Below are 17,341 nucleotides of genomic sequence, written 5' to 3'. Positions count from 1 at the left end.
GCGGAAGAGTGCGGGTGATAAAGCGCCACCTCCGACACAGCGGCAAGCGGTTTCACCGCACTCATTCCCAACTTGTGGGGGCGGGAGGGGATTGGTGAGCCAAGCAACAAGGGTAAAGGTGGTCTCCGCCGCTTATGAACTGTGAGGAAGTAAGGGGGCCTTGTGTGAAACTACGTCTGTGTGTGTGTGTGTGCGTGTGTCTGCACAGAAGAGCGGAAGGCAAAGAGAGCGGCTCCGACAAACTCAGCGCACACACAAGTACCACCGCCTTCAACTAGCTTCCCCTTTCTCAGTGAGCCCGCTTCTCTGCTGCCGAGCACACAACGCGAGCCGAGCGCCCCCCACCTCTCTGCACGGCCGGGCCCGGCCCGTCTCGCACAACACACGGGCACCAGCGCCGCGTGGGGTGCCAAAGGAGGCGTGCAGACGCGCGTGGCAGAGGGTGCGCCGGCGTCGCTGCCCGTGCGCGGCCTCTGCCTCAAGCGCCACCTACCCACCTACCCACGCACACACGCACCGCTTCACGCGATGCCTCGCAGCCGCGCCGACATCGGCAGCGCTACATCGCACCGGCGCCCCTGCGTCATACGTGCTCGGTCCTGCCACCGCCAGAAGTGGATCGGCCTCTAGTAAGGAGAAAGGGGGAAGGGGAGCCTTGCCCACTCCCCCCTCCCCGAGAGACACCATGCAGCGAGAGGGGTGTGTGTCTCCCCGCCCAGCCACCCTCTCTCCGCCTTCCCGCTGTCGAGAATAGGCCGAGTCTTCGCAACCTCCCTTCTGATACTTTATCCCGCCAATGGTGCAATTGCCTCGCGCCATGGCAAACGGGGCGACAGTCAGCCACCGTTACGAGAGCGCGCGGGGGGGGGGTGGAGATGATATAGAGAGCGGGGAGGTGGTGATATCTGTAATCAGATGCGATAGATAAGTTCACGGCCGGAAGCATTGCGCAGGAGGAATGTGCGGGATGGGGGGAAGGGGCGGCCTTGTTCTGCTGATGCGATCGTGTGCCTAGTAAGGTGCGGGTGTGGGAGCGCTGCGGGGTGGGAAAGCGCAACGGCGCAGATCAACGGTAAGAGACGTACGGAATGTCCTTGAGGACAAAGGGAGGTCATTGGAGAAGAGGGCAAAGGCACGAACGGTGGGTGCCTGCGTCCCACAGTCAAGAAAGCAGTCTTGTGTCACTGAGTGCTGTGTGACGTGCGTGGCCGCTCTGATGAAGCGAGCAGCAAGCGCATGCATACGTGTGGGCAACCCGAAACGGTGTGGCGCATCACGCCGCTTCCCTCGACGCCCGTCCCAAACGACCAAAGACAAAGGTTCGCACACTTACCCACAGGCACACACACAGACGTGCCCCGACACACAAACGCCTCCGCACCCACATGCACCAACGGCACCGTCGTGGCTCAGTGGCTCGTGATCAAGTTGAGGTGCTCTTGCTCCTCTCCCGATAGCAGCACCCTCTCTTTGCTCACGGTGCGAGCCAACGGCGACAGCTGCACACGCGCCACCTGGTGAAAGACGAACTGCGAACTCAGCGTATCCAACACCGCGCGTGCTGTGTTCGCCTCCAACTGGTGCTTGTCGTTTAGCGCGATTGCACGTGCTGCTATGCAGTGCAACAGCTCAGGCTGCTTCCAGTTTTGATTGAGCGTAATGGAGCACAGCTTCATCATGTCTGTCTCGGTCAGCTCGCTTGCGTGCCGCACCACGTAGTTGACAATGGTGTCTATATCCTCGTCCCCCACCATGTTCGCGCCCATGAGCCACAACGAGGCCAGCACATCCGTGGCGACGGAGACAGAGGGTAACGACTCCACCGCCGCCGCGATGCGCTTCGACAACGCCGCCGCAAGCTTGGGGTGAGCCTCCTCCACAGCGCCGTACGCGTGAAGGAGATCACACTTTGCCTGCAGCGGAAATTCGTCGACCAGCTCCATGGCCCTCATTCCTATTTTTCGGTAAAAGGTGGCGTTCAGTAGGCTCATGCGGCTGAGCCCGCGGAGCGACATGAGCACATCCGGGGCGGCAAGGCTGTCAATGTGGTCAAGAAAAATGCGACATAGCGTGTCCATGAGATCTTTGTTCAAAAATCTCACCCGCCCAAACGCGAAGAAGAGGAGACTCATCGAGTGTAACTGAAGAGTCGTGATGACGGGGCGGCGCAGGAGTTGCGTGGAGAAGACGCTGTACAGGTTGCGCTTCGTGCACTGCAGCTTGGCGAAGCCGTGCAGAAGGGCGGCGATGTCACGGGCGCTGGTGAACAGCTCGACGTTATCGACGACATAGTCAGAGAGAGCCTCCGTCATGACTTGATGCGAGAGACGCTGACCAGCCTCTGCCAGCTCTCCCAGTCCGAACACACACTGACTCAGCTGGTGCGCCGAGAGGCCATCAGCCATGAGCGGCAACGTGTCGACGAGCAGGTTGGCGAGCGCCGCATCGAAGCCGGGGCGCGCGGCGACGGCGCAGAGGGCAGTGAATGTGTCGGGAGGGAGGCCCAGCACGTGCTTCCTGACAGAGCTGTAGAGCTCTGCTGGGACCTCGGCCAAAGGCGCTACTTCGGCTGGGGCGGGGCTGCGGTGCCGTACGCACAGCAGCCGAGCAACCACCCCCGGCGCGAGTGCGGCAGCAACCGGCAGCACGGACGCAACAACCGCCTGCGCGTGATCTGCATCGACGGTGGGGATCCGTTCAAGTAGCTCGATGAGCGCGGTGGCCAAGTCAGCGGTCATGATGCTTGGCAGTCGCTGCGCCGCCACCAAGTGCGCCACCACCGCGTGCGGCAGCTCAAGTGCCACCGTGGATGAAACGAGGGTACTGCTGCTCTGAGTGAAGAGGGCTGCGGCCACCAGCATTTCTGGCGGCAGCGAGTCCCACTCTCCTTGGCGCACCCTCTGCACAATGTCTGTGCCCACCGCCGCCATCTCCGGCGAGCCGTACTTTAACTGGGTCATCGCAAAGCGCAGCAAGGCAGCGAGGCATGTCGCATCTGCAGTTATAGTGGGCTGCGAGAGGGAGGCGAAGTGAGCAGCAACGGCATTGGCGAGGAGGTCCAGTAGCGGCTCCTGCCTGCAATCGCCCGACCTGAGCGATTCGAGAACTTCCAGGCATAAGGCGATCGATGGTGGCGCCGCGTCTGCCACCAAATGGTCAGCAACGCGGGCACACACCGCCTGCACGAGGTCATCCGTTCCGGCGAGGCGGCAGCCGCCGATGGTCATCACCGACAGCAGCGTTGGCAGAGACATCTGCTCCACCCGGGATAAGAGGTGCGCGACCATCATATCGGCCACCTGCCCCTCCAAGGCAGCTGTCTCGTTGCTCCACGACGTCCAGCGGGAGACTGGCCGGCCGAAGGCCTTGGCCAACTCGACCAGCACCGCTGGTGGGGCGGATAGGATGCACTGCTGCAGGATGGCGGTATGGCGCAGGCACATCGGTAGTGTTGTGGAAAGTGCGCCGCGGCGGTCGTATCGGCCTGCACGGACGAGCGCCACAACACCTCTCAGGGTCAGCGACATCGTGAGCGTCGGCAACAGCATCAGAAAACTCGACGGCACTTCCTTCATTCGCGCAAACACATAAGTGGCCATCGCGACCTCGTCCGCTGAGGACATGTCGACAACGGTGCTGAGCTGAAACAGATCTTTTTCTGCAACCACGACGCCGGCGACGACATCCTCGTACACGCGCTGGATCACTGGCGCGCGCTGCAACACCTTCGCAGTCGGTGAAGAAGAGGGAGAGGGCGCCCCGCCGATCGCCTCCGGTGACCCTGTCACCGCTGCGGCTGCGGCAGCAGCATCCTTCTGCTGCAAGGCAGCTAACGCTTGTGGGTAGTGCTGCGCCTGCGCGTAGACGCAGTTTTCGTAGTTGGAGAGCACGGCAGCTGGCAGCGCCGTCGAAACCACTCGAAGCGCCACGGCCTGGTCGAGGGTCGACAGGGTCACCGCGTCCTGGACGTGAAAGAGCCGCACGGCCTCGAGGGCGTGGAGCAGGCGATCATCCGCGACGGTTTCCTCTGCCCTCAAGAGGGTTAGAACGACCTGCCAAACCCCGTGCTGTGCCTTCAGGAGCTGGCTGGGGGTGTGAGCGGCTCTGCCAGAACCACGCGCCGCCACCTCACTGTCCCCTGGGCTGCGGACACTCTCGAGAATGTCGCGACGGTGCTGCACCCACCGCGCGTACGGTGCCGCCCACCTCTCAGGGACTGTAGGCGGCCGACCACGCGCGCAGGCCCTCAGCACGTCGAGACCAGGAGAATTGGAGGCGACAGTCGGCAATGCCTCCAGGCGCGCCACCAGCCGTCCCACTGCTGCCGTGCCATCAGCCTCCCCAGCGTAGCCGCATACAATCGCCACAAAATCTTCGGCAACCGCTGTCGACACGCCCGTTGACCGACCGCCGACATCCACCGCATGCTGCGTGGCCAGCAGGTGGACAGTGGAGTCAAAGTAGCGTTGCGCTTCCGTCGCCAGCTGAACTACGGCGAGTATATCACTCAGTCGCACCTTGTACTTCTCTGCGGCCCTTGGCCCGCTGGCAGGCTGGTTAGACCTCCGGATGCAACTGCAGAGCGTACGCGCAAGCGCATCTATCACGAGCATCGACGACGTCGAAACCCACTGCAGCGCACTGGCGCCTTGGGCGATCATTCGCACCTCTTGAGGTGCGCAGTGAGGCAACACTCGCACGCTGCGACGCGCAAGGGCTTCGGTGGAGAGCGGTGAGGCGGCAGCTCCCTCAGGCGGCGGTGCACAGAGGGCCGGTCGCAGTTGGGCGATGGCAGCGAGTGCCAGGCATAGCTCCTCCTTCATGAGAGACGCGGCCACCGCCGGAGCAGCAAGCCGTCGCACGAGCTGCGTAACGGCCGAAGACATAAGCAATTGGCCTTGCTGCTAAACACGACTGGCGGGGCACCGAGCGAGACGCGAGTAATGCCTCGCAGAAGCAGCTTCGACGAGAGTGCTTTGGAGGGGGAGACGGCGACACTGAGAAGGGAAGGGGAGGGGCGCAGCAGGGGAGGGAAAGAGGTGAGCGCACCAATGCACAGTGAGGTGCGTGCACTCGATCTGCGGGTCGACTCTTCGGTAATGCTTCACAAGCACAAGACGGGCAGTTAGGGAGATGATGCAGGTGAGACACGGCAAAGAAATGAGGGGTTGGGAGAGCGTGGGTGGGGGGTACAACCTCAGGCCCGTAAGAAGCAGTCAGACATAATGTGGGCGAGCGCCGCTTCTGCTAGAGGTACGAGGCCCCGCCAGGAGGTTCAGCCGATAAGATGAACGTGAGCGAGAGAGCGGCAGCGACACGCTGTCGGACATTACAAACGCGCTCCATGCCGTCCCCTTCGTGTCGCGCGCGATACCCTCTTCTCGCAGCGGCAAGTAGCGCGACAGATGCCAAGGAGAGCGACGAATACCGGGGCCCCGGAGATCCAGAAGGGCGCAGCCCTTCCGACTCGGTGCCCAGCGGGTAGCTACTTTCCTATCACGTCTACCAGTTTAGTCGCTTACTTTGTATTGTTACGCCATTACGCCGAGTCGGCGAACAGGGCGCGCACCGCTGGCCCTCGCACCACCGCCTTCAACTAGCTTCCCCTTTCTCAGTGAGCCCGCTTCTCTGCTGCCGAGCACACAACGCGAGCCGAGCGCCCCCCACCTCTCTGCACGGCCGGGCCCGGCCCGTCTCGCACAACACACGGGCACCAGCGCCGCGTGGGGTGCCAAAGGAGGCGTGCAGACATCGGCAGCGCTACATCGCACCGGCGCCCCTGCGTCATACGTGCTCGGTCTTGCCACCGCCAGAAGTGGATCGGCCTCTAGTAAGGAGAAAGGGGGAAGGGGAGCCTTGCCCACTCCCCCCTCCCCGAGAGACACCATGCAGCGAGAGGGGTGTGTGTCTCCCCGCCCAGTCACCCTCTCTCCGCCTTCCTGTCGTGGATGGAGGGCACACGAGCAAAAATAGCGGGCCGAGGAGAGCAGCGCGCCGCATCTAAAGCTCTCGGAACAGCCAGTCACGAATGAAGCCGTCGGGCGGAAGTGGCTTACTGTGGCATTGCCGAGAGGCTTTGTCCGGAGATCCCCTGCTGCCCGCAGCAACGAAGGTGCCAACCGCGGCATCGTCGGCTACGTCGTAGCCGGCGTGGCAGTACTGAGTTCGTCTACCCTAGGCCGTTTGAGCTCAGGCCCCCCCGTCTCGTTACCGCGGTCATCCACCGCTTCAGATGCTGTCGAAGTACCCTGTGCTGCCTTGGGTGCGTCCTCATCAGCCTCGTCGCCACCTTCAATGACCTCGTATGCCTCGTCGTCGGCCACCAGCACCCCGCCCTCCTCGCCTTCGCGCATCATGCCAATGAGATGGAACACTAGCTTCGTGCGCATGGCATCACCCTGCCTCTTCAGCTGGATACCCACCTTCACTCTATCCAACAACCCTGGCACGGCCTCTAGATGCTCTCGCGGAATGCGACTCTCCTGGCCGTACTTGGGCACAAGCACGAATACGTGAGTCTCCGACACGCGCACCACGTAGCCCTCCTCGTCAGGGATCTTCCCATCAGCAAAGTTGCGCAGGTAGAAGCCGGTGAATAGGTTCTGCGAGTCTCGGCCAGCCCGCTGCGCCTGCTCGTGGCGGTAGTTGAGATTGGCCGCCACTGCCTCCATCCTATCTGTGTTCATGCTCTGCTCACTCACCGGTGCGATCCCGATGGCGGCCGCCAGCTGGCGATGGACAACGACATCGGCGTAGCGGCGAATGGGCGACGTGAAGTGCGTGTATATCGGCATGGCGAGTCCAAAGTGGTAAAACTCGTCCTTGGGGATGCCACCGCTGGAGAAGTACTGCGCCTGTCGCAGACATCGCGTCGTAAGGATGCGAATGAGTTTGTTGAAGTACGGGTCTGCTGGATCGTTGCACATGTCGAGGGACTTGTTCAGCGTCAGCGAGGTGGCGTCATCGAGACGTACGTGCAGCTTGCGATACAATGCGTCATTCAGCGTGTCGAACGCGCCTTCCGCAGGCCGCTCGTGGCGACGCAGCAGGGTCCATTGGGGGTAGGACTCGTGCACCTTCGTCGCCACGGCCGCGTTCGCGTACAACATCCATTCCTCGATCATTGAATTCGCCTCGAAGGTTCGGTACAACTGCATGTCGGTTGGGCTTAGGTGCTCATTGTCCACCTTAAACTGGAACTCCTGCGACGCCAGGAAGAGTGCACCGTCCTTCTCGCGTTGCGCCTTGAAGTGCTTGCTAAGCCGCATCAGCTCGCGCAGTGAAACGGCGATGTCAGATGTGTCAGCCGGGTCGTCGATCATGCGCTGCGCGTCGCCGTAGTAGAGGGCGCCACGGGAGCGGATGATCGTCTTGCCGAACCAGTCGCGCACGACGTTGAGTTGTTCGTCGAATTCCCACAAAACGGAAAATGCGTAGCGGTCCTCCGCCTCCACGAGGGAGCAGAGGTTCTCTGTCAGCAGCTGCGGCAGCATATTGATGCGCCGATCCACCAGGTACACGCTCGTGCTGCGCTTTGCCGCCTCCTCGTCCATGGCGGTGCCCTCGTGCAAGAAGTGCGTAACGTCGGCAATGTGTACACCCACCTCCAGGTGGTTGCCGTTCACGACGCGGCAATGCAACGCATCATCGATATCGCGGCAGCCCAGCGGGTCAACACTGACGATGCAAAGGTCACGCAGGTCCAACCGCCTCGCCTCCTCCTCCCTGGTCACAGCCCACTCCCCCTTCGGAAGGCAGTCGTGGACAGCCTCGCTGAAGTCGTAGTGCGGGACATCGTTCTCGAGGAGGATCACTGTCGCCTCCGTGTCGCGATCGCCGATCTTGCCGAGCACCTCGACGTAGTGCCCGACAGGAAAGCTGCTGTACATGGGCCAGTCATCGATTACAACGCTCAGGCGCTTGTCCATCAAGTCCTGCACGTGGCGGGTGCTGATGCGAATGCGGGGGATTCGGCTGTTCTTGGGCTGAAACAGGATGGAGACGTTGCCAGACGGGTTCGATTTGACGCGCTCAAGCTCAGCCTCGTCGAGACTGCCGCAGAACGGCCGGCGGTTGGAGGACCGTAAGCCCACCACCCTTCCAGCAGGATTGAAGCAAGCCGCAATGGCATCTTCTTCGCTCGCAGAATCTGGCAAGGGTGGTGCGTTTCTCGGGCCCCGCCAGCTCGACACGGGCAGCAACTGCACCGCGACGACGTCGTCGTGAATGGCGCGGTTCATATTGGCGCGCCCCCATATAAAAACACGTTCGAAGGTATGGCCCTCAAACCGGCCGCGTATCTCACCACAGAAGCAGTTCGTCTCGCTGACCCGCAGCTTGCCCTGTAGCAGGCTCCCGTCGTGCACGCCGGCGTCCATGGCGGTGGTGCTGAGGTACGGCCTGAAGAGCTGCCGCGTTGTCGGCGACTCTTTCATCCCTTCCGGCTCCTCGAACTCAATCTTCTCCAGCAAGTCCGAGTCGCTGGCGATGGTTCGTTTAATATACTCACGCAGCGATACGCATCGCAGGTTGCTCACCCTCTGTGCCTCCTCGGACGCGTCCATGGCCTGCTTGAAGGCACGATCATGCGAAACGACAATGACGTTGGTAGCCGATGCGTCTGCGCTGCCCGGGAAGGCGGCTGCCACGTGCCGCGCGTACCACTGCGCTGCCACCCGAATGGCGCGATCGTTGAAGTCGTTGGGCGACTCTCCTTTTTTCTGCATGCAGTGCGTCTGCTCATGCCGGTCGTTTGCGAAAGCGAAGCACTGCTTCTTGTCATCCCCGAGGAGGCGCTGCAGTCGAGCATAGATGGCCTTGTTGCGGTTCTGCACCTCGCTCATGACCGTGGTGAGGAGAACAATATTCTGCACGCGAGAATCTTCCATGGCGTTCATGTTGTGCAGCACAATGTTTGTGTCAGGTATGACAATCGCGGCCGTTGGCAGAATGCACGGACCCCTCACCCCTGCGACAGCTGTCCTCGCGCACAGAGAACAGTCTAAAATGCCGCAGCCGATATCTTTGCGAGTGATAACGGCGCCGGCACCGACAGAGCTACCGACGTTGTTCCGCACATTGCGAATGGGGGCGCGTTTCTTGGTGAACATACTTTCACGACGGGAGGACGGGTGGGGTACAAAGCAGCGCAAGCGGGAGAGCGCTGATGCAGCCGGTCCTTCTCAGAAAAGATGCACAAGGAAAGTGTAACCGCACACCCGCGCAGCTGCACGCACTCAGAGCGGATACGAAGAGAGGCGGCGATGCTCACGAGCAGAAGATTGTTGCGGCTACGCAGCGCCTCTTTCTCCCCTATACACACACACACACACACACAGAGACAGACAGACGAGATGTGCACACTCAGCCGCAGAAGCCTCCGCGAGCACACCACTCCAACGATGCGCCTGCGCACTATTCGTTCATGGCGCGTGTTATTGGCGTTGTAGAGTGCACCCATGCGTTCCCAGATAGGCGAAGTGAGACGAAGAAGCGTATGGAGGAGAGGAGAGCAGAGGGAAAGACAGTTGAGGATGCGAGGAAAAGACGAGGAGGAGTCAGTGCCGCTAGGAGGCGGTACCCGCCGCCATCGCTTCGAGATGTGCAGCTACCAGTGACCTGCACTGAAAATGTGTGTGTGTGGGGGGGGTGCAAGGCGGAAGGGGAGAAGGGGAGGGGGAGCGATGTGTAGCCTAGAAGGCTCTGCCACGACACCCGTGGGGAACGAGTTGGCGCTGGCCCACACCCCGTGTCCCCACCCATGCGCACCTCCTACGAGTATCCGATGCGGTATTGAGAAGAGCAAAACATCTGCGTGTTTTATGTGATGCGGCGCACATACTCTGTTGCGCCAGCTGATGTGTCTGTCGAGCCACAGGACGGTAGCGATGCAAGAGATAGAAGCGAAAGACATGCGGCGTATTTTCAGCGGTGCCCCCACCTGTGCAGACAACAGAAGTGCCATGCCAGCGGCGACGTCACAGTGCGAGGCAGAGGCAGCGAAGTACGATGAACTGCAGCGTAGGTGAGGATTTCGGGTACGGGTGATAGAATGCGGAGGTCAGAAGGGTGAGCAAGTGGAATCGGTGCGGCTCCTGCAAAACAGGCCGCCCTGCCGTCTGCCCTCACCTCTCTCTCTCTGTCTGTCGCTCGGTCCACCCTCGCCCCCTTCCGTGCAGTTAAGCGCGCAGTCTGTCTAATGCTTGCATCCCTACCCCCGTGCACTGGTGGTGCGTAGCAGTTCTGTGAAGCGCTCCGTGACCGCGCCCACAAAGTCCAGGCACGTCGCCAGACTCTCTTCCGCCGCGTCCACGGCGTCGCCGTCGCCGTCGTACAGTGATGACGCAGTCTCAGACTCATCGTTCCAGCCCGTCACGAAGAGCTGCACTGACTGCGGGGAAGCCAGAGGTGATGCACGAGGGTAAAGCGGGCATTCGGTGACCGCACATGCGGCCCACGACATAACGCCACCCTCGACAGACTTGGCGAGGAGTCGTGCGGTACAGCTGGACTCCTCCGGCAGTGCCAACGCTAGCGACCCTGGTGGCACACCCACCGCTAGAGCCGTCTTGCACGCCGTCTCCAGCCAGCGAGGGGTGAGGCCCTTCACGGCGGCCTCCCACATCACGCTTTCGCATCCGCCCGCCTGCCGAAGCAGCTGGCTCGTGTACTCCGCAACGCGGATCGGTGGCACATGCGCGCCTTCGTACGGGCACGTGAGAGCTGACCGCATCCAAGCACGCCACTGAACACGGCTGTTGTCGCCGATCACATCGAGCACTCCTGGCAGTACCTCCGCATAAAACGTGTCCACAGGAAGGCCGAAGTCGAGCCGTGCAATAAGCGGCCCAGACGGAACGGGTACGCACAAGGTCCGGTAGGCGCCGCCGTAGCTGTCGCTGTTCACGAGGCGGGCGACATCGGGGGCCGTGACCAAGGTCACAAGGCGCTGCTCCGCCAGCGCAACGTCCCACGCTGGCCACGGCCACGACGTTGGCCCGCTGCTTGAGGTCCGCGCCGCCACTGCCCGGCAGGACTCCACATAGTGCACCAGTGAGGCAGGGACGAGTACCTCGGTGGCACTGGTGAGAGCGATGGCGCCGGCCACGATATCCACAGCAAAGTCTGCCAGCGGCTTTGTCCAGCTTTCTTGATCGGCCCTCCGCATCGCTGAGCGGAGTGCACACGGTCCGCACTCGAGCACCCTCACCCGCTGCGCCGTCGCGCACAGCGGTAACATGGAGGACGACATGATGAGTCGGAAAGGCCTAGAGGGGGGAAAGGGAGGACGAGTGGGGGGAGGGGGCAGGACGTTAGGATGTACAAACACCGCGCAGGCGGCAGGTTCTGCATGTGCGCTTGGCTCGAAGCAGCCCCGCCTTTTGTCTTGCTCGCAGCGTGTTCTCGGCGCGTGCGAAAAGTGGGTGAGCGAGTGGGTGGGTGGGAGAGGAAAGAGTACGGATGCAGAAGGGAGCAGAGGAGAGGCAGGGCGAGGACGCACAAACGCAAGCCCATTTGTCCGAGCGGGGAGGGGGGAATAAGCGAAGGGGATGAAGGAGATGCAGCCGCACCTCCGCAGGTTGGAATTGTGTCTGGCTCGCGCGGTGGACTGCCACCTGCCTCGCCGCCATTCCGCGTACCTCGCAGGGAGGCTCTCCTCTTTCCCTCTTTCGTCGCCCGGTAGCGTCGCTCATCTCCGCAGGAGACGTCAAGGACAGTAAAGATGCGCACAAGCGCCGATAGTGATGGCACCATTGCGTCAGTGCGTGCCGGCGTCTTGCGCTGCTCCGATCTCTCGGATGATGTGCGTGGGTGTGCCGCGACGCAGAGCCACCCCACACCGATAGAAACCCGCCGAGGGAGGGGCGGAGGGCCAATAGGCAACAGCAAAAAGAGTCCGAGACGGAGAGACAGAACGAAAGGCATCCGTCAAAAGCACACGCGGACTTCTTTGTGTGTTGGGGAGGTGCAGAGGGAGGGCGGCGGAGCACTGAGGGCATCGCAGCGGGTCTCACGTTCCGCTACTACAGTCGTGAAGCTCTCCATGTACTCTGTCCACCTCCCCATCATCGAGCCCCCTCCCCGACTCACTATCGGCTGCATTAAGGGTACGCCTGCTTCCTCACATCGGCGTTTTTCTCGCTCACCCGCACACTTATCAACTTCCCGCCGCTACTCCTTGTGCCGCTTCTGCGCCATCCTTATTGCCTCAAAAGGCTTTTGCTTCCAGCATGACTTCACGAACAGAGGCCACGTGAGCAGCACTGTCACGTGCGCCACATCCAGCATCGTCTGCGAGGGAGCCTCGTCGTATAAAGAGCTGACCAGGCATGCTAAGGCCACCACACAAGGCACGGCAAGCGCGCACCGCCACCGGTAGCCGCAGCCCCACAATTGGTCCAGTACCGGAGACACACACCACACCGCCAGCAGCGGGCACAGCACCCGAATGGCACTGCAAACGTGGTGGAGGGCAAAGGATACGTCGCACTCCCAACCGTGATGCGATGGAGAGATGCCGCAACAGGCAAACAGCAATGAGCACTGCGTGAAGAGCGCGCCCATGGACAGCAAGGACAAGCCGACGCCGCACAGTGCGATGAAGTTGTGTGCTGCCCCGCCAATCATGTAAGTAAGACTCAGAGCGTACGCTGCTCCGACTACGTGTGGGCCAGCCAACGGCACAAACACTCGCATCAAGAAAGAGGCGCCGTTCTCGCCGTACCGGCGCCCGTACAGCTCGAGCTGCCACGGCGCGGTCGGGTAGTCTAGCCGGTAAGAGCGATGAAGTCCGCTCATCATACGCACGACCATCAAGCAAAAGTAGGCGATCGCAAGTGCGTTGGGGTACAACAACCACTGCCGACGCCACGTTTCCGCATACACGGCCTCTTGCAACAGTTCGTCTGCCGTGTCATCAAGCCCCTTCCATTCGTTCACGCCTCCATGGCTCCTCCGAAAACCTCTGGCGACGTTGTCCTCCTCGCCATCTCGCAGCCCGCGCACCCACAGCGCACTCGGAGGCTTTGTCCTGAAGATGCGCTGCGTGTAGTCCTGTGTGCTCTGCACCACCGTCACGCTATCGTCGTCATCGTGAGACCACCGCGGTCGTGCTGCATACACTGACTGCGATGTTCCTGCTGCCGTGTCACCCCCAAGCCTCACGGAGGCGCACGCTGGCGAAGGTGTGTCGGCGTTCATTCCTCAGCGGCGCGCCGGGGACCAATGCTGAACACGGCACCAACACGTTAAGAAAGGTGCACTGAGCGCCCATACACACACGAGCGCCGACCAAAACGATCCGACCGTGATAGCGAACGGTGACGAAAGAAGGAGGTGGGGGAGAGAGTGAAGCAGAAAGGCGCAAGTCGATGATGTGCAGGGATAGATTGATGTGGTAATAGTGGACCCCCCTTGCATCGCGACGGCCCTCGTCGGGAGACACAAGAGCGTTGGGCAAGGCAGGGGATGCCGGCCCGTCGACGCGTGCGCGAAAAGAGAGCAGAGATACTCGCCACACAGGCGCACACCAAGACGCCGACGATTAGAGCAGGCGAGACACAAGGCAAACAAAAGAGGTGCTGCCACGGCGGCGATGTGATGCACACAACGGGAGAGCGATACGAAAATCAGTGCGTCAGAGTGGACGGGAGTTGGCCGATTAGGAAGAGAGGCGGCGGTCACACGTGCGCGTGCGGAATTAGACTGGAGCGCTGCGTCGAAAATGTCTGCAGGGTGTGAGAGGAGCCCTGCATCACGTCCTGAGCAGACAAGTCTGTGCGTGTGTGTGCTCGTGCGCAGCAGGCGGCGTAGCTGACGATTTCTTTCGCATGAGCCATCCTCATCGTGAAGGATAATTTGCGGAAGACGGGAAGGGGAGAGGGAAGAAAGCGTGGGGGAGAGGAAGGCCAACGATGGCGTTGCTGCCCGAGTGTGTCAGGGAGCATGTAACGTGGCAGGTAAGCGCTGAGGGCTGTCCATCTGCTCAGGCAGTTGTGGGGAAGAGGTCTAACGTCGCGAATACCCGGCCCCTAGTAAAACGTCTCACAGCATGCAGGAGTGGAAGGTGAAAAAATGAATGCAGAGGAGAACACGGCCGCCGCCCTCACTTCGTCTCAAACCTGGCTGGCGCACCCAAAAAGTTACGAGTCACCATGAAGCAGACCGAGCACTGGGCAAGACGGACACGCACACAAAGGAGGTATGTGTGTATGTGTGCCGTGCTAAATCTGTTCCACGAAGCGGAGATGGGCGGGCAGGCAGATGAGAGGAGGAGGGAGCAAACGCAGCGCTCTTTTCCGTGTTTCGTTGCTGTTAAAATCAGCGCGCGCACGCGCTTTGTTACACGCACAAGGAGAAAAGAAGAAGGGCTTCACGGACAGCGAAAAACGCTCCAACTGTCCCCCCCGACACACCACCGTCGAGGACCTTAGCGAGGGCCCCCCTCTCTCCTATTGTCTTCGTTCCCTTTTGTGTCGTAGGGTCTCCGCCAGGGGCGTCAGAGAGGCACGATAAACTCCTCTCAGGAAAGCTGACAGAGAGAAAAGAGCCGCGTCAGTCGGCACTTGCTTGTCAGCGCATACGGAGGGAGAGGAGAAGGCGTTGCGTGGGTGGGGGGGGGGCACCGTTTACACGGCTACACCTACTCAATGCGGCGTTGCGATGCGTAGGAGCCGCCGCGAAAGGCGCCCATACGGCCGCGTCCGCGGTCACCATCACGCCATCCGCGGAGGCCGCGGCCACGCCCCATGCGACAGCCACGCATCGGGCTCCCGCCTTCGCCAGGGCCGTCACGCTGGCGTTTGCGGGCGATCCGCACTGCATCGGCGTCGTGACGGAAACTGCACCGCGTACCCTTATCGCACTCCCCAGTCCGGAGAAACGTGCGGCAAACGGGTATCTCGCTGGGCGTGCAGTGCCAATAGGGGCACTCCTCTGCGAGTACGCAGCGGCTCTCAAGAAAGCGCCGGCAAGGCACGCGACTCAGCCGCGCCACCTCCTCCTCCTCCATCTCACTCCGCTTGCGCATCGGCAGTCGCTCGCGCGGCTCCCGCACCTTCTTCGGGCGGAAGCTGCTCCGAATCGCCTCCTTGTCCTCCTCCGTAACGAGGGGAAAGCGGTGCAGTTGGGAGGCGTGCACCACAACAAACACAGGGAACTCGTTGATAAAGAAAAGTTGACGCAAATTTTCGTTGAGCGTTTCGTACGGGTCCAGCAGAAAGTATCGCGCGTCGCTTCCCAACCGCTCCGCCTTGGAGAAGATGAAGTACTTCTCCTCTGCCAGGAACGCCTGCACGAACGCTTGCTGCTGTGCCTCTTGCGGAGTGGTTGGCTCGATCGGCGGCACTGGCAACACCTCCTCGTAGGCGCGCAGCGGCGGCAGCTCCGCTGAGGAACTCACTGGGCACTCCTCCGTGCTTGCTGCGGTATCACGCTCCGTCGTGTTGACAGTAGAAGAGGCCACATCACCTTCGACCTCGTCGCCCACTGCTCCGGCAACCTCCGCCGTGGGCGAGGCATCCACACCCGTAGGGGGCGCAGCCTCCGAGGCTTTCTGCACCCCTGCTTCCAGCGGTACTGCAGGGCCGTCGCACTGCGTTGGGTCCGTTTCGGTGGGCCTCGCTCCCTCGAGTCCCTTCGCGGTTGTCGCTGCTGATCCGCCCACGTACTTCGAGACCCGATTGTACCGCCGGTTGATGTGGTAGCACAGCAGTGGCGGGTTGGTGGCCCAGCAGTACTTGAGGATATCGCCAAGTCGGTGCCGCTCACTGCCCCAGTCTGTAGATATGGTCGTCATACCGGCACCGTCTGAGGGGCCGCTAAACTGAAACTCGCAGCGCCACACAATCGTGTTCGTCTTTCGATCGAGCCGGCTTGTATTCTCGTCTCGCTTGAGCATCCCCTCCGACGTAATCTGGCAGATGACGCCGCGGCGCCGTGCCGCCTCACGCAGGGCATGCAGGGGGGGAGGTAGCGCCTTGTAGTTATACCGCCATGCAGTGCGAGGAAAGCAGCGCTCGATGTTGCCGATGACGCGGCGGCAGTTCTCGAGGAAGTGGTAATCACGCTGCAGTTGCTGATCTGTGAACTCGCTGAGGGGTACCCTCACCGCCACATCGCGGACACCGGTGCACTGGAAGTCTGCCTTGTGCACCCGCACGCATGTCATGCTGCACGTGCGACGGCCACAGCCTGGGCAGGTGTAAATGGCGCCTGCTCCGCAGACGCAGCATTCCGTGGCTTTCCCCCGCGCCTTCTGCTCCACCGGAAGTGCTCGAGGGCTGTGTGAGGTCTCGAGATCATTGAAGAGTGCGGCGCTTAATGTCTCCATGGTGGTCTCATTCACGCCACCCGAGATGCGAAAAAGTGGGTCACTGTTCTCGTCCCCATCAGCATTGCTGTCGTGCTTGCCAGCAGCGCTGCCCAAATCGCTGTTGTCATCGCTTGCGCTACCTTCACTGTCACCGAGCTGGACGCCACTGTCACTGTCCGACTCCTCCTCGCGATCTGAGTGGTGGGTGTCTTCGCAGTTGTGTACGTACACGTGCGATGCCTCGCACTCATCGCTCCTGTTCTCGAGGCGTGAGGTCGCACAGCTCGCAGCCTGTGATCCCCATTCGCGCAGTCGATTCATCGCAACCCCGATACAGCCGCTAAGGGATGTGAACAGGAGAGCAGCTAAGCGGCAAAAAGGGCGAAAATATTAGAAAAGGAGAGAGAGAGAGCGGGCGGCGCTGCGGGGGCACAGTCGCTGCTCCTCTCAAGGTGGATTAGGCGTGATGAGTACGCCCACTGAGCACGGCAGGAAGCGCGAGGAGCAGACCGTGAAGAGGGGAACGTCACGAAAGTCCGGCACCGAGGCACCACCTTTGTTCCCGCTTGGGGTTCTCTGCCGGCGGCGGATACTTAGTTTAGATGTCCACACACGGGGGCTAAAGGATAGGCGCAATCGCATGTGTGTGCAGGGCGTGTGTGTGTGTGCTACCAGGAAGAGGAGACAGGGAGGGAGGGAGTCAGAGAGCATGCGAGCACTGCATTAGATGGGCTACATGGAATGAAGAGAGCAGAGGGCCAAAGCGCTGCCCTCGAGACCGCCATCCATCTTTGCGAGGGAGGATGAGGGCGTGGGAGTCGAGACGTGTGCGGTAGCTGTGACCGTACCCTACCACACGCTTCCTCCATGGACTGCGCGTAATCTTCTTAGGTGGACTAGACGAGACGTGGCAGTCGGCACAGAATGTAAAACGACACGCGCCCCGCTCCTCTCCGCCGCGCCCTTGATGGCGTTGTCTTCCGCACAACACAGAAAGGCAAAGAGGAGGCGAGCGACTAGGGGGAGGGG

The 17,341-nt window shown here is 61.5% G+C and overlaps 5 protein-coding genes across 5 annotated transcripts; all 5 read right to left on the bottom strand.

The window, feature by feature from the left end:
* Positions 1-1,409: 1,409 nt before the first annotated feature.
* On the bottom strand, positions 1,410-4,886 carry LSCM1_03045 (uncharacterized protein; the record flags this gene model as incomplete). Its single annotated transcript, XM_067320598.1, has 1 exon — positions 1,410-4,886. The coding sequence occupies one exon, from the start codon at positions 4,884-4,886 to the stop codon at positions 1,410-1,412; it is 3,477 nt and encodes a 1,158-aa protein (XP_067177208.1).
* A 1,248-nt stretch (positions 4,887-6,134) lies between these two features.
* LSCM1_03044 (uncharacterized protein) lies at positions 6,135-9,110 on the bottom strand (the record flags this gene model as incomplete). The annotated part of the gene is made up of 1 exon (XM_067320597.1): positions 6,135-9,110. The coding sequence occupies one exon, from the start codon at positions 9,108-9,110 to the stop codon at positions 6,135-6,137; it is 2,976 nt and encodes a 991-aa protein (XP_067177207.1).
* A 1,100-nt stretch (positions 9,111-10,210) lies between these two features.
* Positions 10,211-11,251, bottom strand: LSCM1_03043 (uncharacterized protein; the record flags this gene model as incomplete). The annotated part of the gene is made up of 1 exon (XM_067320596.1): positions 10,211-11,251. The coding sequence occupies one exon, from the start codon at positions 11,249-11,251 to the stop codon at positions 10,211-10,213; it is 1,041 nt and encodes a 346-aa protein (XP_067177206.1).
* A 920-nt stretch (positions 11,252-12,171) lies between these two features.
* LSCM1_03042 (uncharacterized protein) lies at positions 12,172-13,200 on the bottom strand (the record flags this gene model as incomplete). The annotated part of the gene is made up of 1 exon (XM_067320595.1): positions 12,172-13,200. One exon carries the CDS (start codon positions 13,198-13,200, stop codon positions 12,172-12,174), a length of 1,029 nt encoding a protein of 342 aa, XP_067177205.1.
* Positions 13,201-14,641: 1,441 nt separating this feature from the next.
* LSCM1_03041 (uncharacterized protein) lies at positions 14,642-16,633 on the bottom strand (the record flags this gene model as incomplete). The annotated part of the gene is made up of 1 exon (XM_067320594.1): positions 14,642-16,633. The coding sequence occupies one exon, from the start codon at positions 16,631-16,633 to the stop codon at positions 14,642-14,644; it is 1,992 nt and encodes a 663-aa protein (XP_067177204.1).
* Between the last annotated feature and the right edge of the window lie 708 nt (positions 16,634-17,341).

The sequence above is a fragment of the Leishmania martiniquensis genome, chromosome 28, assembly GCF_017916325.1.
Source record: "Leishmania martiniquensis isolate LSCM1 chromosome 28, whole genome shotgun sequence".
Taxonomy (NCBI): Eukaryota; Euglenozoa; class Kinetoplastea; order Trypanosomatida; family Trypanosomatidae; genus Leishmania; species Leishmania martiniquensis.
Note: the sequence above shows the minus strand (reverse complement) of the source record. Positions and strands in the feature narration are given on the sequence as shown.